Source organism: Genypterus blacodes, unplaced genomic scaffold, assembly GCF_046128005.1.
Source record: "Genypterus blacodes isolate CSIRO-AG114 ecotype Tasmania unplaced genomic scaffold, CSIRO-AGI_Gbla_v1 ptg000012l_1, whole genome shotgun sequence".
NCBI lineage: Eukaryota > Metazoa > Chordata > Actinopteri > Ophidiiformes > Ophidiidae > Genypterus > Genypterus blacodes.
Window position 1 is genome coordinate 4640017 of NW_027466826.1, and position 26028 is coordinate 4666044.

Genomic DNA, 26028 nt, shown 5'->3' on the forward strand with positions numbered 1-26028 from the left:
CACCATTGCTTTACTCTAGATTTTATTTGTAGAAAAGCATATATTACCATTTATAAAACAAAGAAAATCAAAAATATTACTCTAAATTTTTTTCTTTAATTTCGTTTTATACTTGTCGCTTTGGAATGCTGTCCTTGAGAGCATGAGCTCAACAACGTGGTTGCCAGGCGACAAGTGGAGTGGCGATGTTCTGTGAGGATATTTAAAGCAGGGACAGTAATGATGTGCCATAGGACCAACACAATGCACCAGCGTTACCGGCTTCCATCAGCACAGTGATCAATTCCCTCTCATTGGCCATAGATTTGTGTATTTTATGTAAATTAGGGACCTAAAAAAAACGATGCAACACTTGAAAGTTTGAAATGTTCATGCTCCTCTTTAACACCATCACAGGTGTGTTCATATTATAGATCATACATGGGTGTGAAAAAACAAAACACTCCTTGAAATAGTTGGCAATGCAAAGTTATGGATTCCAATGAAAATGATCAAAAACACCAGATGTAGTTTTTGATAAAAACAATTTATTGTTATCTCATTCAATAAGCAAATATTACATCTAAAAAAAAAAAAAAAAAAAATTCATCACTGCAGTTTTGGCACTACACTATTCAGAAATGAGGTACTAAATGCTCCAATGCTGACCGACTTCAAGTTATCAGAGGGACACTTTAGCAAACCAAAAAAATTGAATATCCCTGGGTTTTAGAAAAAGGTACATGACGTGGAGGGGACAGAGGGAGAAGGGGGTCCTGATTATGGACAGGCAGTTTGGTTCTTTCTTTGCATTGAGACACACGCCAGAGCTTTCAAACTGTGCTCCAACCTTCACAGCAAACATCACAGCACGACGGCGGGGGGGAGCTTCCTCTCCCTTTCATGAACACAGAGGCTCCACTGCTAAAAAAGCTCAACAATCTGCTCAGTCTCAACATTTCTTCTAGGAAAAAAACTAAAAACATAGCACTTCAAAAAAGTCAAATAAATAAATAAATATGTTTGTGCATATTTGCTATACCATGAATACGCACACACACACACACACAGGTGATGTATAGAATCATAGATAGATCAAACTGCCGCACAAACATCTGCATTATCTAAACTAAGGAGACCATCTTCTCCTGGCTAGAGACAAAACACTTCACAAGTGGAAGAAAGCAAAGTGTTTGTCCTCCACCAGACACGTTGGCTCAGTTGATACTTGGGATAGAATCCTGAGAAATGTGTGGGACACCTACAGATGTCTTCAAGCGTCCCACGCACACATACATACACGTGCACATATACACACCCACACACACTAAGCAAATCAACCCCCAAAAACCCAAAAAAAAGGTGAAGGAAAAAAGAAAACTGTACAGTAATGTTACAAACTGCAGGACAGTCATCCCTGCTATGATTGAACCTTAAATATTAAGTATAGTAGAAATGTAAATAAAAGGCTAAATACATAAATACGCAACTCTTCAATCCATTTTGTGTGCAACAAGTCATGACTGCACTTCAGTCACGGTTCAGCAGTGCCAGTCATTAGTGGAAAAACCTGGAGTCTCCTGGTTCTGCAGTCTGGGGTTATCTCCATCATCTGGGGGGAAACAAACAATACCATTGTCATTATGCATGCTGGTGTGAAGTAACTTGTGTCAAATATCCACATTATATCGTCAATGAAGACTGTTATGAGTAGAAACATTCCAATCGTAGCTTAAGACATTCCTACAGAGCCATGAAAGGGTATTTTTATATCAATGAATGAACTCTGATTGGCAAATATAGGTTTAAAAATGTACGTCTGCAGTTGTGCGTATTGCCTGTGTGCACATGTAGTGTCTTTGTCCTGTTCCTAGAGGAGTGAGAGCCATACCGGGTCTAGGCATAGTAACAAGGGGAGACCAGTAAGTCAGTCAGAACCAGCAGCTGGTCGTCTGTGAACTGCTGCTTGTGCTGCTGCCAGTTGTCGTGGTGAGTCCGCCGGAAGTTTGACAGCGTCTTCTTCACGGTCATCTGGAAAGCAGCACAGGCGAGAGAAGCCGTTACGAATGAGATCTCTACAAAATGATACGGCGGCGTCGCTATGAAGACACGGTGACGTACCTCGATGGGTTGGGTGTCATTGAGGTGGGCGCTCAGGTCCATCAGCAGCTGTGGCATCCAGGTTGGAACGTCATACGGGCTGGAGAGGATGCAAGCGCTCAACCCAAGCACACCTGCATGGCGCCTCACCAGATCTGTGCCGACACGAGGAAGATTTTCGTTAAGATTAGGATGAAGAGTGTGCTATTGCATATATGAAACTAATAAGAGTTCCTCACCAGCAGAAGGTATGGTGTCCACCACAGAGCCCAGGTCTCTCTTCCTCTTCTTAGGTAAGCAGGTCTTGCCGAGAGCCTCAAAATGGGCCTGCATGGGCGTGTCCATAGATAGGAAGTTGCACTGAAGGAAGCCACTGAGTGTGGTGGCAGCAAGTTCTCTTACCTAACACACACGCACACACACACACCCAAAGAACAATCTCAATACACCGCCTTACTTCTGTGACAGTCCCACATTTTGTATTTAATCAAAACGTGTCTCAGAAGGAGTAGGCATCCAACAGCACATGAGGCAAAACAGACCAAGGACAAAGGAGACAAAGGAGCCAATTCACTGGTCTCTCTTTATGGAAGCTGTTTGCAAGCAAGATTGGATATGGAAGCTCCAGAGATACATTCTGGGAAACCATCACCTTTTAGATGGCAATAGGATACTAAAATGGCAAAATGAGGTAGACTACAGGGCCCACATCCTTCATTCTAAACAGATCTACCAGACCACTCAATCTCAAATAAACAACCACACAATGACTGACAGCACTGTAATGAAACAAATGAATCCAAATGTGCCTTGATGTACAATTCAACTAAAAGAATGAGACTGTCAAAGACAAATTATACAGACAGAATACTGTCAGTGGCTGCTACAGTGTGTTCATGCTCCTTGCGTCACAGCGTCACACAGCCCGGATAGCTGCTGCTGCCATTAGGGTCCAAATGACGACAGCAGGTAGACAGTAGTTGGAATCTACCACCACTTCAACAGCCACAGTGATGTTTACGTTTCAAATAAAGGTGATTGGAGTTTTTAAATAAGAGCAAAGCGTTGTACATCTGAAACCTACAACAGGTTTTCGGAGAGGCCATTCAAGCTGAGGGTTGATGGGAAAAAGCAAAACAAAAAAGGCTACTGGCATCCTTCTCCCACTTCTCCTGTGTCTCTACTCCATCCCTCTCTCTCTCATCCTCCTTCAATCTGAACGTTATCTCCATAGCAACAGATTACTGCAGCCAGTGGTTTCCGTAGCAACAGCATGAAGACCAGAGGGGGGGGGGGGGGGAGTGGAGAGCCAGAAGGAGGGGACTGCTGAATCATTATTAGTGAAGCTGAAACGCAGTGAGGGCACACGCTGGCATAAACACACTTGTATTGGCCAAATAGCTTCCCGATTATGTAATCAGACGACCGTATGCTTGTTCAAATGCCACACACTGTTCCACCAGACTGACTGCATGGTGCACGTTTGCGATTGATACTCGTGCTTTCGACAGTAGCGAATGCGTGCTTGTTTTGTTTTTACCTCCAGTTGTTCGTCCTCCAGCAGTCTTATCACCAGCGCCCGGACATCATTGACTGCTCTCTGGTCACTCATGAAGGTGAACAGGTTGTAAAACACCATAATCTGGAGGTATGTCAGCACAGTGTAGCGCGCGTGCCAGGAGCTACTGCCAGCAATCTGCAACGCACAAACAAAACCCCGACCCACGTCAATAAAGGATGGAGTGGCGTTTACTTCACAGGAAGGAATAGACCTTAGGCCAGACGTTTGGCCTAGCTCGGTTTTAGGGGGAACATCCAGTCATGTTTAACAGATTTTACATGAATGTGCTGTAAGTATTAAATCTGAACTGTTGATAAGCAGCTAAATCCCCCCTAAAGCTTGACGCAGAGCCAAGCATTTGATTTGTTCATGAATATCATATCATCAGTACAGACCTGTTCGGTTTATAATGAATATTAACTCCTTTTGCATTTTATGTACATTTTTGGTCTTCACTTTCAAGTATAATCATTTTGTGAGAAGAGAAGGAAATGTCTCCAAATCCCTCAAATCCTGCAGAGTTCTCAGAGTTCAATTACTTTTTCTGGCTGCAGTTCCCTTTCCATTTGTTTTTTTTAAACTCATGACACAGAGGTGTTGAGGTCTGTAAAAGGCCCAGTGAGGTGCAACTCTGTTGAGCAGTGGAATAACAGCCACAGCCAGCAGATGACTCACCTCTTGCAGGGCACTGAGGACCAATGGGATCTGCTCTGTGTAGAGCAGTCCCTGAGACATCAGAGACAGACAGGTCTTTGCATCTCTCTTCAGTTCGTCGTAATTGTCATCATTCTCAACTGGAGCAATCTGACGAGTAGGAGAGGCAGTTGGATGAGAAGAAAAGTGAGACAGTGAGAGAAAAAAGTACACATAAAGATAATTACACACAAAGAAAATGTGAATAAGACCAAGGCGGCGTGTTTTACCTTAAACAGCAAGGGAAGCAATCGCAGCTGTTCTGGAACAGCAGTGGAGAAGGAGCGCCCAGCACTGGCAATCTGCCACTTGAGCACTGCAGACATTCGAAGACAGGAATTTGTATTTTTACAAAGGGATGCCCTGCTGCTTTAAAGTAGGATGTTAAGCTACGTTACCTGTATGTGCAGCATTCAAATGCACCCAGCATTAGACAATGACACATTTCTTATTTGCTAACAATTACCTCACATTTATGCATTGCAAACTGCTGCAATCAGATCGACTTCATCACTCCAACCATGTGTCTTAATATCTTCGCCCACATTCTTGCAAGATCCACTGCAAACACTCATTACTGTATTGGTTCTACAGTGTTACAGTGTACTAAAGCAGAGCAATGCCTACTTTTCTACCAATGAACATTCTCAGCTGAAATACACTCTTCAAATGGAAATTAAGTGCTGGTTATGTAGTGTTACAAGCAGGGTATCTAACAATAAAAATGCATGTAGTTGATTATTCAGCGATGCAGCCCCACTTCCCAGCCCAGCTGGTGTCAGTAATGCGCCATGAAGTTGGTTTGCCAACTATTCAACAACAAAGAACGAGAAGATTCAGCAATATGGCAGAAAGTAAAGGGAGAGTCAGAGCAACCAAATGTAATTTGGTTTCATTATGAACCAAAAGATAAGATCAGAGGATCTTAAATTTCATAAAAGCACCACCCTCAAAGCAGGAGCATTAAAGATAGTGACACATTGGTGCATGATTGATGATGCCGATGGTACAGATAGTATGAAATATAAATTGTGCAAATTTCAAATATTATGACTATACAAACATTATTTCTATCTTGCAACACCTCAACTATAATGATTTAGGATAATAAATTGGATTTTGCTGCAGAAACACTAGTCAGCTTGTCTCCTCTACCGGTTGTATTTTTTTTTTTTTTTTTTAAACAAATTTCCGTCCAAACCCCAATGTTTTGTGAAATTGCACTTTGGACTGACCTGTTTTAAGCAGCTTGATTGCTTGCGTCCTCTCGTCCTGCTCTCCCACCTCATTCTCCTCAACTACATGGTTCTTGATCTCCTCATCACCCTCAGTTAGGGGCTTCAGCTGGAGCAAAATCCGCTCCGTGAAGTCAGAAATGTGTGGGGAGGTGGTTCGCTGAGTGTATGGCAATTTGACATCGATCATGAAGATGTACGTGAGCACGCTGAAATGACGCCAAGTCAGAAAGATAAGACAGAAATATGTCATAGTGAAATTATACCTGTGTGATCGCAAAGGCCTCACCTGCCGATTCGTTCCCGTACATTCTTGTAGACCTGCGTGAGTTTGGGCTCCAGGTATTGTAACAATCTGTGGAGGAGTTCTGGAACACGCCACTCCTGCTGAGCGAGGCCTCCCTGCAGCACATATAGACGGCTGGGGGGGAAAAGGACACTCATCTCAGTTTACTAGTCACACGCATTTCTGTTTAAGGTTGCGGATGATCCAGGCACTCCACTCACCAGGCATCAACAAAGGAGCCCCCTTCTCCGTTGACCGGCGACTCCATTAGCATCTCAAACAGCCAGTGAAGCTTGCGTGGGTCTCGACTCTCCTGTAGCCAGAAACAACAAAGTCAAATGCCAGACGGACGGCTAAAGTAATACGCTAATGAACACAAATAGACATAGGCTTACACAGGCAGTGGCGATGCAGGTGCCCCAGTCTGCGTAAGTTTCGACCGTGATGTTGGACAGTGCTGTGCGGAGCAACGGACACAACAGCTCCCAAAGATCGTCGACCTGTCAACAGAGCACGGCTGTTGTGTAAAACAATCAAGCACTTTTTAATAAGTATGCCTATGAATGTACTGGTTAATGTGTTTCCAAGGACATTTTATAGAATTCAGCACAAAAAAGTTCACTCAGATACATTTCCCGTGAACTATAATACCTAGGGACCGACCCAAATATGAGGGACGATGGGGCATGTTGCTCGAAATGTGTACCTTGGTGTAGCTCCAGTGCTTACAGCCTCTTATCAGGCCAGAGATGATCTCAGCAACACAGCGCTGCTTACTCTCGTGGGAATCAGCGACCAGCCGTTCCATATGCGGCCGCAGCAGGGGAAGAAATGCATCACTGAAGTTGCGGAACAAACCCTGGGAGATCGTGGAAAGGGATTATTTGCGTTTGCCCTTTTTGGTTCATTTTAACATCGAACTTATCCTCAGGCCCTCTCACCTTGAATAAACAGAATCTGCGAGGACTAAACTTGTCCTTGCCCTTTCGGTCCTCAAGAGAGAGAAACTCGATTAACTGGTTGATGAACACTGGGTCCGAGAAATGGTCGTAGATGATCTGCTCTCGCTGTATGGGAAGGACAAAAGATTATTGTAATTTTAAACAAGTTAACTTTAATTTCACACAATATGCGTTATGTTTCACAGTAGGTTTTTGTTGACGAACCTCCGTCATTTCCTCTCTGGTCAGGTTGTGTTTGGGTTGCTCCTCAAGTGGTGCGTACATCATCAGCTTTCTAGAGAACAATATGAAAGGGTGATGAATACAAATAAGTGAAGTGAGAGACAAGAAACCACACAAATCAGGAGAAATTGGGAAAAAGTAGATATTAGAACCTTGGCCAACAGTAGTATCCCCAGTGAGTCTTTTCCACAAATGTACAGCTATCCCAGTCCTGCTGTGTGCGTGGCAAGTTGCTGCTGTTGTACTGGAGCCACTGGTTGTCTGGACGGTCCCCAGCTATGATACCATTCGACTCCTTCAGTTCACCTACCAGAGGTAAATGGAGATTTGTGAGAGACTATTCATGACAACTATGAAGAGAATATAAGATAAAAATTAAAACAAAAGAAACCTAGATAAACCAAAGCTTCATAATGCTTACAGAGCTGAGAGGGACTGATTGACACTTTTTTATGTGGTCTCTTGATTTGCTTCATGATCCCTGCAACAGCTGATATTGCCACCTTATGGAGAAAGTGAGACATTTGAAACAAAATTTCCAGATGAAATGTTGGAATGTATTCATGTTGTTTAACGTTTAACGACATTCAATTGCGATTGACTTTTTGAGACGTATTGGGTTTGAAGGTACAAACCATACCTTGCGGACATAGAGGGAATCATGGTTGAGGCTTTTGACGAAGAACAGAACAGCAGGTACTGGGAGTTGGTGGTCATCCCTCAATAGCAATGACAGGAAGCCAATCGAAATTTGTTCGAACTTCCAAGGCCTACAACATTAATAAAATAGGCGTTTACATGCAGATAATGTTTGAATTTCATCATGAGTTGATCATAAAGTTCATAATAAATGAACCTACATGTTCCTGTTGCTGATGCAGTCCAGGAGATCTCCAATTAGCTTTTTGTATTTTCTGAAAAATGAATAATAATGAGTTGTGAACATCGTCAAGAGCCACTGAGTTATTAGGAAACCAGAGGCTGCAGGTTATGGGCACAGCATTTCAAGAATAGTTACTTAAAATAAGGTGGGACAGGACAAGCTAATTTGATCAGCAAATTGGTCTAGTGTGGTAACTTTTTATTATATTCTTGGTGTTAACTCACCCAACAGACTCGGAGTTCTTGAGCTCCTGCCTCCTCAGACCTTCTGCCAGTTCTTCCTCTGAGGGAACGGGTTCTTCAGGAATGGGATTTCCTGTGACCATAAGTTGCTTGGACACAGCACAGCACTCAGCAGGGATCTAACGGAAAGAAAAGCCACATAGTAACACAAATCAATACTTTAAAACCTGTTGGAGAGGCTGGCTCTTTTTTCTGTACATTTCCAAAAACAACATGATTAGTTACACCTGCAGGTAATAAACACCATAAAGTAAGCCAAGTTAACAAAGTTTCATGGCAGCAAAAAAATTATTATCATATTATCAATGGTTACATCCATTCTAAAGAATGTTTGATAGCTTATTCTGTTTTGAGTTGGTAAGTTACACAACTGTTTTCCTCTGTGATCCATTAGTGAAGGTGTTTTGAGTGTTGTCCTTACGGAGAAGTCGGTGCCAATGGTCTCATACTGGCGGTGTATTTTGTCTGCCAGGTCATCAAAGAGCCGCACAATCGAGGGTTTCTCTAGGGACATGGCCGAACTGAGGCCAGAGCGTACAATGGCCGGCCATGTCACAGCAATGCACTCCCAGTCATGCAAATTGGCCAGGCACACGCCATTGTGACTCCCCAAAAGACAGTACAAGGCACCCTGGAGACATACAGAGATAGCATATTAAAATATATATTTATATACACACACACACTGTATATTCATTGTGTGGAACAGGATACAGACATGTGAGAGAGTGTGCTCCTACTTTGAACTGTTGCTGTGTGACACTGCTCTTGTCCGGGTTGAGAAACTCTAGCACGTGTGGAATCAGATCTCTGCAGCAGAAGTTGTAGGTTCCCAGTGCAGTGAACAGAACATTTTGAGCTCTGCTGCGTACCTGTAGGGGCAGTGCAAGTATCAAATGACGTATTCTTGATTTTACATGTGCTCAGATTTGTAATGCAAATGTCAATCATTCTAATTTCTCAGCTGTAATGTTTAAAAGAACCAATCCTTATTGCAAACGTGAGCTGAATTCAAAAATACAGACGTGGCTGGTGTTCATACCATTCTGTGAAATGATTGACAAAAGTAATTAACATCCACCTGTATATTCCATATTTAACAAAACTAACACTGAGAGACTTAGTGATACTCCTTAGAAGTGATATAAAATAATTGGATTGTAGCGATACTTCAAGCATAGTTTTTTCTTTAACAAGTATCACAGGTGTCTTCAATCGTATTAGTCATTCAGCCCATTTAAATAAAGAAAAGTTCTCAGTGGGCCATTGCAATCAAGCACCTTCTATAGCTAGGCAATACGTTTTGCTCCAGAATGCCTTACTATACAACGTTCTGAGTTCATTGTGCCCTGCACAGACCCAAGACGCCCTGTGCCAGACAGAGCAAAGCAATCCCATAACATAACCGAGTCTCCTCCATGTTTCACAGTATTGTGAAATAATTTATCATTTTTTCTTCTGTCAACAAAGAGCTGATCCAATATAGGTGGTGGATGATCATTTCTTTTGTTAGTTTCGAGTAATAAATAAATAAATAAATAAATATTGTGGTTCTTTCTTATTGTTGTGGTAACACTTTAAGCCACGTCTGTAATTTAGGACTCTGCCTTTAATGAAGAATAATCTGTTGTGTTAAAGTGAAGTGAGTCCAGTCATGTACTCCCTTCATGATAAAAAATTAAGAGGCAAATATATATTTGGCATGTCAAATAATGCTTTTGCTGCTGAGCCTCCTGTTAAACTTACTTGGCTATAGGTGCTTGTGGAAAGCCTCAACAGATCTTTCATTAGCTCCTGGTGTACGCTTCTGTACCGGCATCCTTCTGCTGTTAGTTTACGTAGCTAAAAAAAAAGAAAACCCGAGTCAGAAACAGGAGAAATTAGTATTGATCAGGTAATGGTGCTATTCACAGATCATGACTTACCTCATGCTGGAGCATGACTCTGTCTATGAGCAGAGCTCTGATGTGTTGCTTTCTGCCATGAAGCTGCAAACACAACAGGCAGTCGTTAGGCACTTTTTAGATTTACATACTGTATATGCTGAAGTGTCAATATGCTCTTATACATTTAACATGCTATATAGACATGGTCCTGTATGCTCATTAAGTACTTGGATGGATAAAGTACTGTGCACAATATATCTTAGGGCTTCTCACCCTGTTTTCCATTGATTTCTTCACAAGGTTGAAGCTCTTCCAGCGGGAGTCAAACTCATGTTTGTGAGAACCCTTGAAGTGCAACAGGTCACTGATGATCTGTGAAAGGTTATGTGATAATGACATACATTATATTAATGAAATAAAGTTGTATTCTAGCTAAAATGTATTTGTGACTTTGGTTCTGCTTACATACCTTGATAATGGAGAAGAGAGACTTGGTGTCATCCTCAGAGTGCTCCAAAATGTAATCTGCAAGAGAAGAGGGAAGGGAAGCCAGAAATTCAACATGGTGGGACGGAAACCAATATTTTGTCCCGAAGGAGGTTTTTTAACTTGTGTGATAAGCTCAATGTGTGTTCTGAAATGTGGCTTAAGAATAAGCAAAATGACATCACAGGCCCAAGATGGTACAGGTGAACACTTACGCAGAAGCTTTCTCATCACACTGCAGATAGCATCTCTGTAGTTCTCCCTGGATTGATCTGGAGTTGGCAATAACAACACAGGCTGAGAGAGAGTAGTCATATCATATATATACTATATATGTCATATCATATCACATTTACCATCTGATGTCACTTAAGGTAAAATGACTCACCATACTCCATCCCTGTATAGAGACCAGTCTCATCTAGACTCACCATACTGCAGACTCTGGCAAAAAAAAGCAGAGAAAAGAAAACTTCATTACTAAACATTTAAAATTGTCTTCAATAAAAACTGGTAACAGATGAGGCTGAAAATAGGAACAGCACGTTTAATCAACTAGTAAGAAGAGGCTTCACTGCCACAGATAACACTACAAAATCCTGTGCCGGGCAGTAAAAAGTAAGGTTATCACCAGTTTAGCTGAACCATGCTTACAGATCAGGGATGGGCTCTCCTTTCAGTGGAGGCATCAGACTGCCAGCTCCTAGGAGGCAGTGCTGAATAATGGCCAAGCTTTGTAGGACATCATCTCTGAAAAACAAAAAAAACACCATCTATCAACTAAATGCATTTATTACAGAGCTGGAATGAATGAATGAATACACTGGGGGGGGGGGGGGGGGGGTGTTAATCTTCCAGCTTGTGACCAAAAGTGGGGGAGCATTATCTGGTTCTTGAAGGTTTAATATATTCTTCTAGGATCTTGATTCTTGTCCATATCTTTTCTGTCATACGAGTGCAAATTGTATCAGATTGTTTCCATGTGACATATGTGTGATTTCAGACCGACTGGTAAATTATCTCACATTCTTTCAGGAGAGTAGTAGTAGTCTTATCACAGTTCTCTGTGAATGACCCATCCTGTGATAAGCACACTCAGCACAGTCAAGGACAGGTCATGAGGTGGTCAGATGTTGCTCATGACCATAGCAGGATAATCAGTCACTTAATAGATGTTCAGTATTTTATGATCCTTTCTTTGGTTTGGATTCTTAAGGGGGAGCAGCAAAGAGTTCTAGGAGCGTTCTGTAACCAGAACCCCCACGCTACACTTTGTATAGTGTCCACATTGCTGTGTGCTTTACTTTCCAGGTATGTTCTGATCCTGGTATTACATGTTTATGTTATGTTGGGACCCTGTATGTTATTTTGTACCTCGTCTTAACTGACTTGATTTTATTGTAAATGGCTACTAAAGTTACCCGATACATAAATTGGCAATTGTGAACATTGACCATTGAACATTTGTAATTACCCTTTGTGCAAATATTCTAGTGGTTTCTAGGGACTTGCTGTTCCCGCGTTGACTGAAAGGGATTATTTTATTGTCCAGGTCATTAGGATAGTGATACTGAGTGGGGGAGGCATAGGGGAAGGGTATTGAGCGTAATCGAGTGTTTCTGCATCTGGTCTGTCAGACATGTGTAGGTGGTAGAGCCCATAGCGTGCCAATTCCGGCCTCTGAGCCAACAGGACATGCTTGCCCCTTCGCACATCCATGCTAAACTCAAACTGCTCCAAGATGTGTCTGCGGAGTTCATATATGTATAAATGAATATGTGGAACTGTGCGACTTCATGTAGGCCCTATCTAAAGTGACTGTGTGTGTGAACACGAGAACAAGATTTGTTCTCACGTACCTGTTCATGTCCTGTTCTCCCTGCGCAAACCTTTGAAGGCGCTGGAGCTCAGGCTGCAGAATAAGGTCCAGTAGATAAAAAGCAAAAGAGATCTCCTCCACACAGGGAACATGCCACCGGATATCCAAATTCCACAGGTCCCCTGGTCGACCCCAGTCCTATATGGCACAATCACAACCAACAACAAAGATGTTTTGATTGATAAAAATATCTACGAGGCTACATTAACACAACTGAAAACATATGTATTATTATGCAAGAATGTGAGTTATAGGTGTGTAGACAGGGAAAGACATGTGTGGAAGTATATCCAATGGATTAGAATCTTCCAGTTTTCCAAATTTCATTGGGGTTTCATTGAAAATAAATCTTTAGGTGCCATTTTCCCTACAACACCTATCTGAAACTTCAACAAAGCACTGTGGGTACCAGTTGGTCAACACAATATTGCCACTGCATTGCACCAACAATGGACTCAGCAGCTTCTTCTGTTACCTATTTCTGCTACAGTTAGCGTTACTTGCAAGGAATGACCCACTGCTGTAAAATTTAATTGCACAGATCAATGTTCAAATCCGAATGACAAACAGTCCTGTACATATAACTGCTACCTGAGTGCTTAAAGGCACTGTAAACTGAGTGAGGCATCTCATAAGCCCTGCCCTGTCCAGGAAAGTGATAAAGTAATTTCTTATAGTGAATGGCTCCTATTGAGGATCGGGTACTATTAAAATATCTATTTGCACGCTTGCGAGAATGCAGAAAGAAAAGGTGAATGAATGAAATCAATTATAGTACCTTGATTGCCAGATAGTCGTTGGTTGGTTGCTGGAAGCCCCCAGGCACACTGCAGTACTCTGTGGGGTAGGTGAGGACAATGGAACGAAGGATGTGGTGCAGCAGGTTACAAGCTAGCATGTAGCCCTGCTTGCACTTCAGGTGGAGTGTCAACTGCAAAATCTGAACCAGCTGAGTACAATAGGGCAGAATCTTGTCCCCATCCACCCGAGCCACCTGAGGTGTACGTGGTAAGGAGAGTAACATATGGTTGATAAAGAGAAGAGGCATTGGAGACAGTTATTCTATAGTATTGCATGTGTGTCAAATCACCTCTGACAGTAATTGAAGATTCCACAACAACTCTTTGTCAAGCTCCTCGTCATTCAACACTTCCTCATCTGCAGGAGAAAAAAAAGGGCGTTAAGACACTAGACAAAAGCCAACTGCGTTTGAATTCCTCCTTTACACTTTGTACTTCTTATTTGCTGAGCACTTACTGACAGCAATTTGGTTTATGGCACTACAACAGTGTGGCACAAACAGCTTGAGTGACTCTGCTGGGTGACACTGAAAACAGAAACACAGCGATGATGCGGACAGTAAACTGAGAAACTACAACAAGCTGTGCTTTCGGGAATACATTTGGGGTTTGTTAGTGCAAAACGACTCACCTTGGAAGCAGCTCTGCACATGTCAGCTACCATTCTCCCAGCTACACGTGTCTCAAAGATGTTGGTGGTGGCAAAGTTAAACACCTTTCCCAGAGCCACCTATCAAAATAGTGAGGTGTCAATACATATAGAAACACGCATGTATATAGCTGACGGAGCAAAATGTGTAATGAGAGACGTGTAAAATGAGGCCGGACCTTGAAGATGTCCAAGGAGCATTGTGTGAGGATGGTGCTGAAGGTGGAGGACAGGCCCAACTCTACCAGACTCTCCAAATGAGTCATTTTCTCTGTTTCTGTCTCCTCTCGAGTTTGCTCCAGGGTGCTACTGTCGATTAGGGCAAAGCATCTGTGCAGGGACAAAAAAAACAATGTTCACAATCTTAACTTATAGGGTTTTAGCATATGTATCCCTGAAATATTGAGGGAATACTTTCAGAGGGAATATATTGCTGTAACAGGGTTGGACCCACTTGTCTTATAAAAGAAAACTGTTTATGTCATCAAAATGCTTCCACCTACCGATCCATGAACTGCAGGACGAAGTCTTCAAACTCGGCTGAAGCTGAGCACATCTCTCTCTCCACCTGAAAGTCAAACAAAAATGATGACATCGCTGAAGGCAAGCATCATTGTGCAGCTCATATTTAGAAGGCGAGCAATGATTTACCTCCGTCAAGTCAGTTCTTTCATGAAGGGCAGACGAACAGTCCACCAAAGGCACAAGAGTCACGAATGTAGCAATAAATTGGAATGTGATCTGCAGACAGGAATGACAATTATATAAAATCAAGACATTTAAAAAAAAAAACGCCAACATGAATAAGGTGGAAGAACCTTTAGAAGAACCCACCATGCACTTGCTGAAGTCATTGGGGTCTACACCTGGCAGAGCCCTCATGAGCAGGGGTAGCATGTGTGTGGGACCCTCAGGATAGCGCTGCCCGCCTGACACGAGGCTCCGGGCCACACCGATCATGCAGCTCAGAGTAGCAGTTAACTGGTGGGGCTCTGTTAGAGTCTCTAGAGCAGGGTATGTCCTATGAAAGAAATACGGCACATTGACATTTGTGTATACATTTAAGTTTAGTATAAGCTTGATTTAAATTGATTCAAGGAAAAATGCAATTCTTTCAATGTAATCCTCTTACTCTGGAAACCCCACTTACTTCTCCAGTACAGGGGGAATGACCAGTTCAGGCCTCATTAATGCCAGATTTTGCAGGGCCTGGGCTGCATCCAGACTGCCCGTCTTGCTGAACATGGCCAATAGAACTGGTTGCATCATGCTGGCCACAAAGTCTGTGATATCTTCATCTGTGAGCTTGTGACTTTCTGGTACTGGTGTCAGCCATGTGGGCTTTCTATAGCGCTCTCGGTGCAGGCGCCGTACCACACTGGCTGGGAGACGTTGGAGCAGCTTCATGAGCTTCATCTAGACATAAGGACACAGGCAGATGTATTACAAAAGGGTGACGGTGTGCCTGTAAGTAACCTTGACAAATGGACAGGGTATATGGAGCATTTGGCAACAACATGAGAAACCAGACGGACAAACAAAACCAACACACTGAGAACACACACTTAATCTGCTAGTATTTATGCACAACTTAAAACTATCACTTGTTTCATCAGGACAACAGCATTTTGATTTCTACATTGCCCTGTTTGCGAAACACTGTTTACATGTAATGAAGCTACTGGTTGGAGGAAACTATCTCACATGTTTCCAAGCAACAGCCAAAAATAAACACAAAGTCATGCCCCTGCTATAAATAAAGATTTGTGTATGACAGAAGCCTGCTGTCTGGTGCTTCAGTTCTAGCGGAGGGGTCAGAAATAAGATAGGTATGTGGTCCTGATCCTAGTGACTGTTCGTTGCACTGTGTCACACATGTCCTCTTCTTATTTCTGACCTAGAATCTGATGTAAAACAAGCTGTCAAGTGTCAGGGAGTTCCCTAGAACTGCCCCCTCTTGTTTGAACTTAGGACATGATGCTGAAATCACAGTTGGAACAATTGGCATAGCTCCAAGTGATGGTTGAAAACATGTTTTTCCAGCAGACAATTAATTGTCTCAATCAGGAACTGTACACTTGTGACTGTAGAAATCCTAGTATACAAATAAGATGTAAGCCTGCCAACACAATGGAAGAAAGTTCTATCTGAAATATAGTAAAATGTGTCATTTCAGCAATAATGTGCTTTGTCAAGATGGGTGTTTTGATTGAATTCCACAGTCATCCGCAAGAAGCTCAAGGGACTCACCAACCAGCGGCCATGGTTTGATGGGTGGAAGAATGATGTAATGCTGTTGAAAAGGCCACCGAGTTGTGCTTGGGCTTGTTTACTGGGTCCTCCCTGAAATCAACACAGCAGTCATTGCCACAGCTTGTTCTACATCAACTGCAGACTTTTAGCATCATAAGTACAAGAAGTACCTACCAGCAGAGATGAAATCCAGAGCACCACATGGCTGATGTCATAGGCATTGGTGAGATAGCGTGGGACGATCATCTGACTGGTCCCCACAGGTAGATTCAAACTCCTCAAAATTCTTGTGAAAATCTGAAATGTCAATTGAGAAGTTAGGGTAAATCATTACGTTTCTACATAACCATGTTCAATGTATTAGTGCTGACAGAGTAGCCACATGGATCCAAGGTCCAGCTGCTTAGTTGGATGTTCAGGACCAATTGACTTCAAACAGCTACAAGATTTTAAGTTGGACATTCTGGTCTGATTGCTGATGTTTTTTTTTCTGTCAAAACCAATTACAAGTCCTTTACATTTCACTTGACTGAACAGGTCAGGAGGGCACGTTTATCACCGATAAGGAATATGCAGTGTATGCAAACTATGATTCAAAATAACCTCTCAAAATGCAGACATTACACAAGCCATCGAGACCAACAAGGAAACGTGATAGTTTGTTCCTCTGAAGAGCAGCAATGGTTGCGACATACACACCACACGTCAATTTCACAAAGATCAGGTCACACGTGCCACCAAAAAATAGAACAGCCTGCCATGGGTGGCGTTACAAAATGTAACTAACCTTAGGAATATAAGGGTCCCAGTCAATGTAGCCAATATTGTCATTAGCCAACCGAGCAAAGAGGTTGACCAAATGCTGCAAAGACATTGGAAAATATTAGACAGGGAAGACATAATTAGTGAAATACTACACATCTAAGCAATTTTCAAAGAATTCAGCTCATACCAGTTCCCAGCTTGGGAGATTCTGTACAGACGACCACAATCGCATCATCTCATCAAACCACAACCTGTTGGACAACAAGCAGACAAAGGACAATTGTAAGCATAAATGAGATCTACTACCAATCCCTACTGAATACAGTTTCCCTACAATCAAATAAAACAAACTGCTTAGATTTTTTGATCCATCTGGGGAGGAAAAACCCATTCCTCAATGGAACTGCATGTTAAATTTCACCCTCAAGTGCATGATGGGGAGGAGGTTCTTACCTGAACCCCTTGTGGTGCAGCTCTGGAGGTAGAGTTGTGGGTAGAAAAAGATCAAAGTAGCTGATAGCCCTTTGCATGGTGACATCAAAGGGGCAGAGTAGTGGACGCCACTCATCTAGCATCTCCTGAGTAGCAGAATCTGAGAAATATCTACAGGACAAAAAATAAAAACAAAGGCATTAAGAACAGTTAATTGTTTCACCAAGAAACCATGGTTGATGATGAACGCAAACATTTCAATAACATCCATCACCTTATGAACACACACACACACGCACTTTAAGCATCTGAATCTGTTCGAACGCTTTGGCTGTATTCAGACCTGGCTTGTTTGTAGTCCTTACGCTGAAACCAGGAGCCTCAATAAACGGACACAACTCACTTGCTGCACTGTATAGGCTATAAAAAAGTTCCAAGTCAATTCTGACCAATCACAAAACGGTTTGCAAGACTATTCCCTGAATCAGAACAAAGCAAAGAAACTATAGGTCTGAATAGAGCCTTAGAGACCAGACACACACCTTAGTCAGCAGTTGATGGACGCTGATGACAAGGTGCTGTTTGATGTTGTGAAAATACTGTACCCCCCAAACACACCCGCACAAATTCACACCACATAAAAAGGAATCCATACATGTCAAGATCTGTTTATCTATACATGTTTGTATTATCCTCATACACTCAAGACTGTAATACCTATGAAACAGCAGATATTCAAATTTCTATGTCAGAGTGAACTTTTTGCCGCAGAGTCAAATCTCTCCACAGAGACATTTTTGCTGTTCAGGTTCAGAGGATATCTCCTGCTTTATTACGAGTCTGAGCGAAGCTTGCAGGTCATTTCAGGTAACCAAGCCCCCATCAATTTTGCACTATCCCCTAGAAGACCAGCAAACACTGTGGCTTCCCGCCAAGGTTACATCCCTCTGCCTCACGACAGATCCACAGTGGCACAGCAGCTGACGATAAATCACTCACCCTTCTCACTGTGACTCTCACACAAGACGGAATTAGATGACATAATAGGATTATCAACGTACGTGCAAAGTGAGGGACTGAGCCCCTGGTGTTTGTCTCAAAAATCTCCACATGCACATCAACAAGTGTGATGATAACAATCAGGGACACAACAAAGAATTAAATCAATGTATTTCCATATCTATTAATCTTTTGGACAGTAATTGTATGTCCAGATGGTAAAAACAATATTGACAAGCCCTTAATAAGTCTTCAATCTGAATGGATGGGTATTGTTTACAGATAAGGAGATCATGAAGAGTAGCGTGTACTTACGGCCGGCAGCTTTTCACAAGTGTTTTCAACACGCCTTCCACAGAGCTGAAAAGAAGAAAAATGAACAGAAATTTTGTGAGGCGTCGAAAAAAACAAACAAACACGGATGTTAGGATGCCAGGTGAGGAAGCATTGTTCAAAACAAGGCAACTTGAATTGTACTGCATGCACACACATATGTCTTCACATACCTGACAAGTGTAAAGTAAAACAGCCATTAAGAGGGCTGGTGAGAACATTGTATTAATATAACAGACTGCATATACCTCATTAAATAATAAATATTTAAAGGATAAAAATAAAAATACTCCCATTGGTTTAACTTCTTGGCTAGCCACATGCTATAATTGATCATTCATACAGTAACCATTTTATTAGAATTACAGCAAATATACTCACTAACCAGTTTATCAACAAAGCAAGTTTGTTTCAATGTTCAGTTTTTGTTAAATAAACTGTTGAGTGAGGCAATAATTTGTTGTGTTGGACTCAGTAATAATTAGTGCCATTTCTGATGTAATTCCACCTCATGTCAAATTTGATTTGAACCACCTTTTAATAAATTGTACACCAACACAATGCCATCCACAGCTATGGCCTCAAAAATCAAAGTTGAATCAAGATCACTGACAAAGGCAAGGTTCATTGCAGGGCTCTATTGTGCTGCATGTTCATTGTTAAATAACTGTCCATTCCTAACATCTGACCTTGAGTTCACTCAGAGCTCTAACAGTTGGTCGAAATGGTTTTGCTTTTGCTACTATTAATAAACAACTCTTATGCATAAGCAACTGTCGACATAATTATCGTCACAGCGCTGAAAGCTCAGGACCAATATAACCACAGCTTTGGAGTTCTCCAGCACAATCCTACCTATATCTGCTCACATGCAAGGTCAAGCCATGCCTTGTTGGACCTGCCCTCTTAAACCATTCGACGACTTGTTTTGCATTTTTTTGTTATCAAAGTCTTATTGTAAAAATCAATATTTTACACATCTAGTCTAATACTCTTAATGCTAATACAAACAGCAGCTTTACCCAGGTTGACATTCTACCAGCCAAACTGCATGAATCTGACTGCATGGGTACTGCTGGATTGTGAACTATAACACAGTAAGCTCACAACACACAGGCCACAGACCAGCATCAAACCCATGCACTGCAAACCCTACAACAAGAATGACTAACTGCGGGCCAGATGTACTGAGCCTTTAATGCAGGTCTGGGGTGTAGTTTTGCCGCATTTTGCTTCAAAAAACAAAACAAAAAAAACATGCATGTTATGTGTCACACAGACATACGGGCCTGGAAGCAGTTTGCCTGAAAGCTCTGTGAGTCATCGCAAGGTGTGCTTACATTACATTACATTACATTACATTACGATCATTTGGCAGACGCTTTTATCCAAAGCGACTTACATTACATTACATTACCACCCTTCGCAGAGGGGGGAGCAAATTGAGGGTTCGGTGCCTTGCTCAGGGGCACCTCGGCAGGGACTCGAACCAGCAACCTAAGCGGAAGCTCTACCCACTCGACTACTGCCTCGACTACTGCCTCCCACCTCCCACTCGACTAGGTGCTTCTCCCTTTAATGCATATGAGGGAGGATTGTGCAAGTAATGGGTGGGGGGGGGGGGGGGATTATAAGTGTGACCAATTACGTATTCCCCTGAATTAACTTAAGTGTCACGCAATTAGCAGGGGTCAATTCTGCACGAAATTTTTCCCGCCTCTGAAGAGCAGGTGCAAATCAGTGAAGGCATTAAAGCCAGTGGTGAATCAAAGTCTGCAGCTTGTCGCACACTGTCCCTGGTGCTGAATACACCGTTGCGGCGCAGAAACGTTACAATTTCCCCACAAACATAGACGAGATTAAAGACACTAAACAGGAGTTTGACATTTCCCAATGTTATTGGAGCCATAGACTGCACTAACATACCGCTCTTCCGTCAGCGAACACATTTATAGAAATTGCAAACACACATATTCCATGAATGTGCAAGTAGCACACAATCACAGATGTTGTGGCGAAGTATCCAGACTTTGTCCATTACAGTTACATTTTCAGTAAAGGTAACACCTACTGGATCATAAGCATATGCTATTTGGATTTCCTCAGTTATTCTCCTGTGACATGGATATTATGAAAATCTGGATTTTCACGGCTGATGTTGAATTGCGTCCCAGTAAAATGTTTTGATATTTTGTGACTTCATTGATTAGTATTGGATTTCAGTATTACTGAATTTAGATTTTTTTTTTTTTTTTTTTTTTCAAGCTTGTTGAGGGCTCCCTGTTGGACAGAATATACCATTCAACTGCACCTTATTAACGCTAATTCACATGCAAAATGCGCTTAGTAAGCCAGCAAATTCACTGATTGCAACGCACAAAAGCACTCTTATCCAGCCGCAATTAACTCGTGCGTTTCTTGTATGAAGATCTGGCCCCGGGTGCTCAGATGATCAAAGGAGGAGGGAACCTCAAAAACCTATTTCATGACCTCAGTGCGAGAGCTGGAGCGAAACAACATGTCCACCACCCCACCACATTCCAGAGGTGGGAGAACGAGAAAAAAAGTGCGTGCTACCCATCACTCCTGAAATAAACTACTATTATTTTGTATGTATATGGGTCTCAAGTTATCCCCTATAGGTGGTCAAGAAAATGATACAAGAAACCCTTTAAAAAAAACAAATACACCACAGTCAACAAAATAGCTTTGTGTGATTGTAAATAAGAAGACTAGGTGGTTAGCTGCAGTGCGACAGTCTCAAATATGAGTGAAATGTTAACATTGATGCATATATAATCCCTCAACATAAGGTGCATAGGGATATCCGGGCTGCTGGACATCCCTGCTGTCTTTCACATGCAGTGTGTTTAAGAAAAGATGAATTAAAGTAAAACACAAAGAGAAGTATTGTCCTTACCACCTCTGAACCAATTTTAGCATTATGAGTTTAGTGGATGAACGAAGCCGTGGAGAACTGAATGTGAAAGGAGACAAAGGAATAAAAAAACACATTCAGCACACGACAGAGAGCCAATCACTAGATATATTAACATACTGTACATCAATTCATCACCATGTTCCGTTTATGTTAACATGTTGACATGTGTAACGTAGAAAAGTATAGCTTTAAAGAGGTGAGCTTGTAAAATTATGCTTTTCCCCCTTTTTTTAATAGAACATAATGGTGGCGTGTAAGCATGGCATATTTATGAGAAAGATACAATGTTCCCATAACATCATAAAAGAGCACCTCGCACTGCTTGCTGTAAGAATGGCCTTGGGGTTTTCCAAAGGGCGTTACAGAGTTCAACGTGAGACTTAAACTGTAGCTTAAACACTTAAGTCCCAGTTGAAGCAAAATCCTCCATGTATTCTCAAACAAATTGTCTAGTTAGGCAAAGGTAATCGATAAAACAAAAAAAAGACAACATGATCCTAATTACCCTGTTAAATGAAAAGTATTCTATGAGGTCTTAATAGGATTGTTTTCACATTTCAGGAGAAGTCAAAGTGAAGCAATAGAAGTCTGCGGTGGCCAATCGTTTTCCTTTGCAGCGCACAAAATTATCCAAGGTAAGTGAACAACGATTTACTTTGTTTGGCATCATCCATTAAATATCAGATACTGAATTGTTTATTTAGTCATTAGTACTATATTTAGACTAACAGCATGGAAACATTGCCCTAAGGAAAATGAGAGTGGTGTGTTGGAATGAAAAGGCAGCTATCTCCAGGCAACATCTCAACAATTTGGAAGTGGTCAGACATGTTTGCGTAACTGCTTCAGTACAGACTTTGTTCAAATCCTCCCCAATCCACCCTGTTTAGAGACCACTCCCAGATTAAGAATGTTTACCTGATATAATAACTGGTTTTCAGTAACTTCAATCTCATGAAACGTTCCACCTTGGGTGTTGCGCTAACTAAATGTTTTGTGTTCTCTACTTGTCTGTGTTTAAATTGCATGTGTCATCTTGTCCAGGACTCCTTGGAAGAATAGACACTGTACTCCAAAGGGACCTGCTAGATTCAATAAAGGCTAAATAAAAGCAATGTTGTGATGTAATAACTTTGACTTTTGTTCAAATGTTGATTCTGTATTCTAGGGTATTTGTCTTATATCAACAATTCCTATAATCAAAGGCCAAAAAGGTCTGCTGGAGGATGGATAGCTACACATTATGAAGGACAAATGGAAGAGGGACACAAAAGTATTGTCAGTCTCAAATTTGGACAAACAAGCACATGAAAACATTGTTCCGCAATACAACCTCTGACTAATTCATATTTTCATAAATACCAGCAACATCTAGTAGAATCAGCATTTAAGCATGTTTAAAACAGGAAAAGGCGTACTTGGGAAACCAGTTGAGGCCCAGATGCTCTGTCTTGGAGTAAAGAATTCTGTCATGCAACTCATACAGTGGTCTCCAAGGCAACACAAGATCCTCCCTTGACAGTAATTCCCTTTTCCTGTTGGAGAGATGAATGAGACTTGATCAGACACAGATAGACGAGGACAAAAATATCATCCTTGTTCATCATACTTCCTTTACACATGACAATGTTTAGCCGTCGGAAATAGTACCACAATGACGTATTAATAGCTTGTTCGAGTATTTTCTACCCATCTAGCTTAACTCTTTGCATCTTCCAAAATGCATCTTTAATGTGAGACTTTGAGGGGGAAATAATTTGAGCTTAATAAATGACATATGTGCAAGTTTGTGAAGTCACTCTGATGAGACCCATTCTTACTTGAGGAGGTTAATAAGGAGTCGAGCGAGTCCCTGCATCATGCTGATCTCCAGTTTGGGGATTGTCACTAGCTCGTAGAGCAGCTTGATGAACAGCACATGGTCCTCTTTGCTGAACTTCCGCCCATACAGACGCATGTACCTAAATAGGAAGAAGAGATTGAAAACTCATTACTCCAGTTGCATGATACACTATGTTTGCTTAAAAACTCCTTTAGACAGCATGGAAATGTAAACACGATAGTTCAGTTCAGTCAGATGTAATATCACCATAAAAAATTACAACTGATGTACTCATCTATTAAAGGAAGAATGACAGAGTAGATTGTTTTAAAGTGACAAAACTTCAGTGGTACAAGTTTGGATGAGACCATTAAAACGGAATGTTGAAAATGTATCTGTCACTGTTAAAATGTCAAAATACCATCAGAATCTGGGTCAACCAGTCAGTGAACTTTCCATCTCTCAGAGCTGGGAGCGACTCACTCTTGGACAAAGCACTGTGAGCCAGTGTGAGTGAGGACTGAAAGGGATTAAAGATAAACCAAGTCCAACAACATGAAACAGTCTTATGTGTTATAGAATATGATATTAAATTGACAAACGAGAGAGAGAGAGCGTGAGCGAGAGAGTTTCATTGATTCCCAAACTGTGAAATTGTAGATAGACTCTCACTTTCATGATTGAAATTGTAATGTTACCATAAACAAGAGAATAGTTGTAACTACAGGAGGATACATAACCAGGAATGAGCCAGCACTGTGCTGCAGTATCTGGGACAGCTCAGTTAAACAGGGAAGCATTGAGCAATGTGTTGTTTGCTTGTCAGAAACAGCCCAGCACAACACAACCACAGTGACATAGCGGATTATCTACCGTGGTAACAGCAACGCTGTACCTGTTTAGCATTTAATGGTTAATCTTGACCTAAAACGATGATTATAAACCGTCAAGTCAACACTGACGGACATATCTTAAGAGTTTATTGAGTTGTACGTTTAGACAATAGTTGCCGTTAAGTTCAAGAAGCTCAGACAGAAAATACGATGAAACAACACAGACGCTTCAATGAAAGGTATCGATGGTTACTCACATAGAAAGTTTCCGGGTCCAAAACAGCACACCTGGCCATATTTCTTTCAGCTGGACGGCTCGGGCCAAGTTTCCTTTTATTTTACGCAAGATTTCAGTCGACTCTTCATCTAGTCTATCCGCGTACGGAAGAAGTTTGTTGTATACTATGTCCTTTTGAGGGTGGAACCCAGACGTGTCAGACTGTTCTGTTTTCATATTACGAATTCAGAATTGGCTAGCTTCCCTGCGCTAGCAATCTCCTGCTATACTTCAGATTCCAAACGCTATATGTTCAATATGAACCGCTAACAATTCCCCACCTAGCTAGTTGTCGATTCGTAAGCTTGTTAAGAAGGCCTACAATGACTAAGTTAGGACATTCACAAGTAATTACCAAGCTAGCTGGCTAACCGGCCAAATTTAAGTTGCTTTACCGGAAAGCATTGTTACCAAAGTTATAGCATAAAATGTCGAGGCTAACGAAGGAACAATTCATCCAGAGAACGGTTTGGCACTCGAGTTCTTCTTTTCCGGTTAAGCTAGGTCCCAAATATCTGTCCGACAGCCAACCGCTCTAGCTAAAGTTAGCAGTCTGTTACGAAAGCACAGTCACATCCAGAACACCGTCAACGTCGACTGGTTTATCCAACTACTGCAAAGCTAGCAGCGAGACGACACAAAATAACACGCTACGTATAAACCGTCATATCCGCCGGCAGCTTATAAAACACTGCATTGCCCAGCATGCAATTTTCCATCCACGCTTTTCTCCCTTTGGCTACTCGAACCGGATGAGTGTCAATCCACTTAGCTCAAAATAAAACCCTGTGCGCTTTACTGGTGGAGGTCAAAGTGACAAAGAATCGTTATGAAACTTAGACTTCATCCATTCAAAAATAAGATCTATTTTTGTCTGCTCAACCACAATAATAATACTAATAATACTAATAATACTAATAATACTACTACTACGACTACTATTACTACTACAACAACAACTACTACTACTACTACTACTACTAATACTAATACTAATACTAATACTAATAATAAAAATAATAATAATGATGAGGATGAGGATGAGGATGATGATGATGATGATGATGATGATGATGATGGTAAAACTGTAAATAATAATGTAAGTTATTAATAGTTAATTTTCCACCTGTTAAATCTTGTTTCCTGCTAATTTCACACCAAACAGAAAGTTGTCTCACCCTCTCCTTTTCAAAAGCTAAGTAATAACAATACCACAACAACACTTGCATGTGGGTATTGTGTCAAAATACAAAAAATACAAAATTGTATTTTCTAATTAAATGTTAAAATGATTTGAAAGGTTCACATTACACACAGGGCTTATAGAAAAGGTTTCTCTTTTCTATTTTCAAATGCACTCACTCTGAATATGACACTGAAGTTTATATGTTAATAAATACTATCGCTCATATGATAGATAGATGGATAGATAGATAGATAGATAGATAGATAGATAGATAGATAGATAGATAGATACTATTAACATTTCAGACGCAGATAAAATAATTAA

The 26028-nt window shown here is 41.4% G+C and overlaps 1 protein-coding gene across 2 annotated transcripts; it reads right to left on the minus strand.

The window, feature by feature from the left end:
• Positions 1-507: 507 nt before the first annotated feature.
• Positions 508-25156, minus strand: psme4a (proteasome activator subunit 4a). 2 transcript variants are annotated; one of them, XM_076162940.1, is made up of 48 exons: positions 24499-25156; positions 23407-23547; positions 23005-23121; positions 21566-21622; positions 18628-18672; positions 17335-17484; positions 17069-17132; positions 16904-16978; positions 16291-16413; positions 16114-16206; positions 15014-15279; positions 14698-14884; positions 14515-14604; positions 14367-14431; positions 14043-14193; positions 13846-13944; positions 13672-13741; positions 13505-13572; positions 13193-13408; positions 12395-12552; positions 11190-11285; positions 10924-10979; positions 10751-10807; positions 10519-10574; positions 10323-10421; positions 10089-10151; positions 9910-10005; positions 8904-9035; positions 8585-8794; positions 8146-8282; positions 7899-7952; positions 7679-7808; positions 7460-7541; positions 7191-7344; positions 7021-7090; positions 6796-6921; positions 6561-6713; positions 6250-6354; positions 6076-6167; positions 5858-5989; positions 5569-5777; positions 4564-4649; positions 4316-4444; positions 3620-3775; positions 2319-2481; positions 2101-2234; positions 1871-2010; positions 508-1591 (listed from the first exon to the last, which is right to left on the minus strand). In XM_076162940.1, the coding sequence occupies exons 1-47, from the start codon at positions 24693-24695 to the stop codon at positions 1876-1878; spliced, it is 5544 nt and encodes a 1847-aa protein (XP_076019055.1). In that variant the 5' UTR covers positions 24696-25156; the 3' UTR covers positions 508-1591; positions 1871-1875. The 2 variants fall into 2 exon arrangements, with proteins under 2 accessions (XP_076019055.1, XP_076019061.1); XM_076162946.1 differs by lacking the exon at positions 21566-21622 and having other exon boundaries at positions 24499-25155.
• Positions 25157-26028: the final 872 nt, after the last annotated feature.

Coding starts and splice junctions, on each gene's coding strand:
- psme4a (XM_076162940.1), bottom strand. CDS start 24,695: ATGAAAACAGAACAGTCTGACACGTCTGGGTTCCACCCTCAAAAGGAC. Junction 17,133..17,334: donor CTGCACCACAAGGGGTTCAG/GTAAGAACCTCC, acceptor GTTGTCCAACAG/GTTGTGGTTTGATGAGATGA. Junction 7,542..7,678: donor ATTCCCTCTATGTCCGCAAG/GTATGGTTTGTA, acceptor TTTCTCCATAAG/GTGGCAATATCAGCTGTTGC.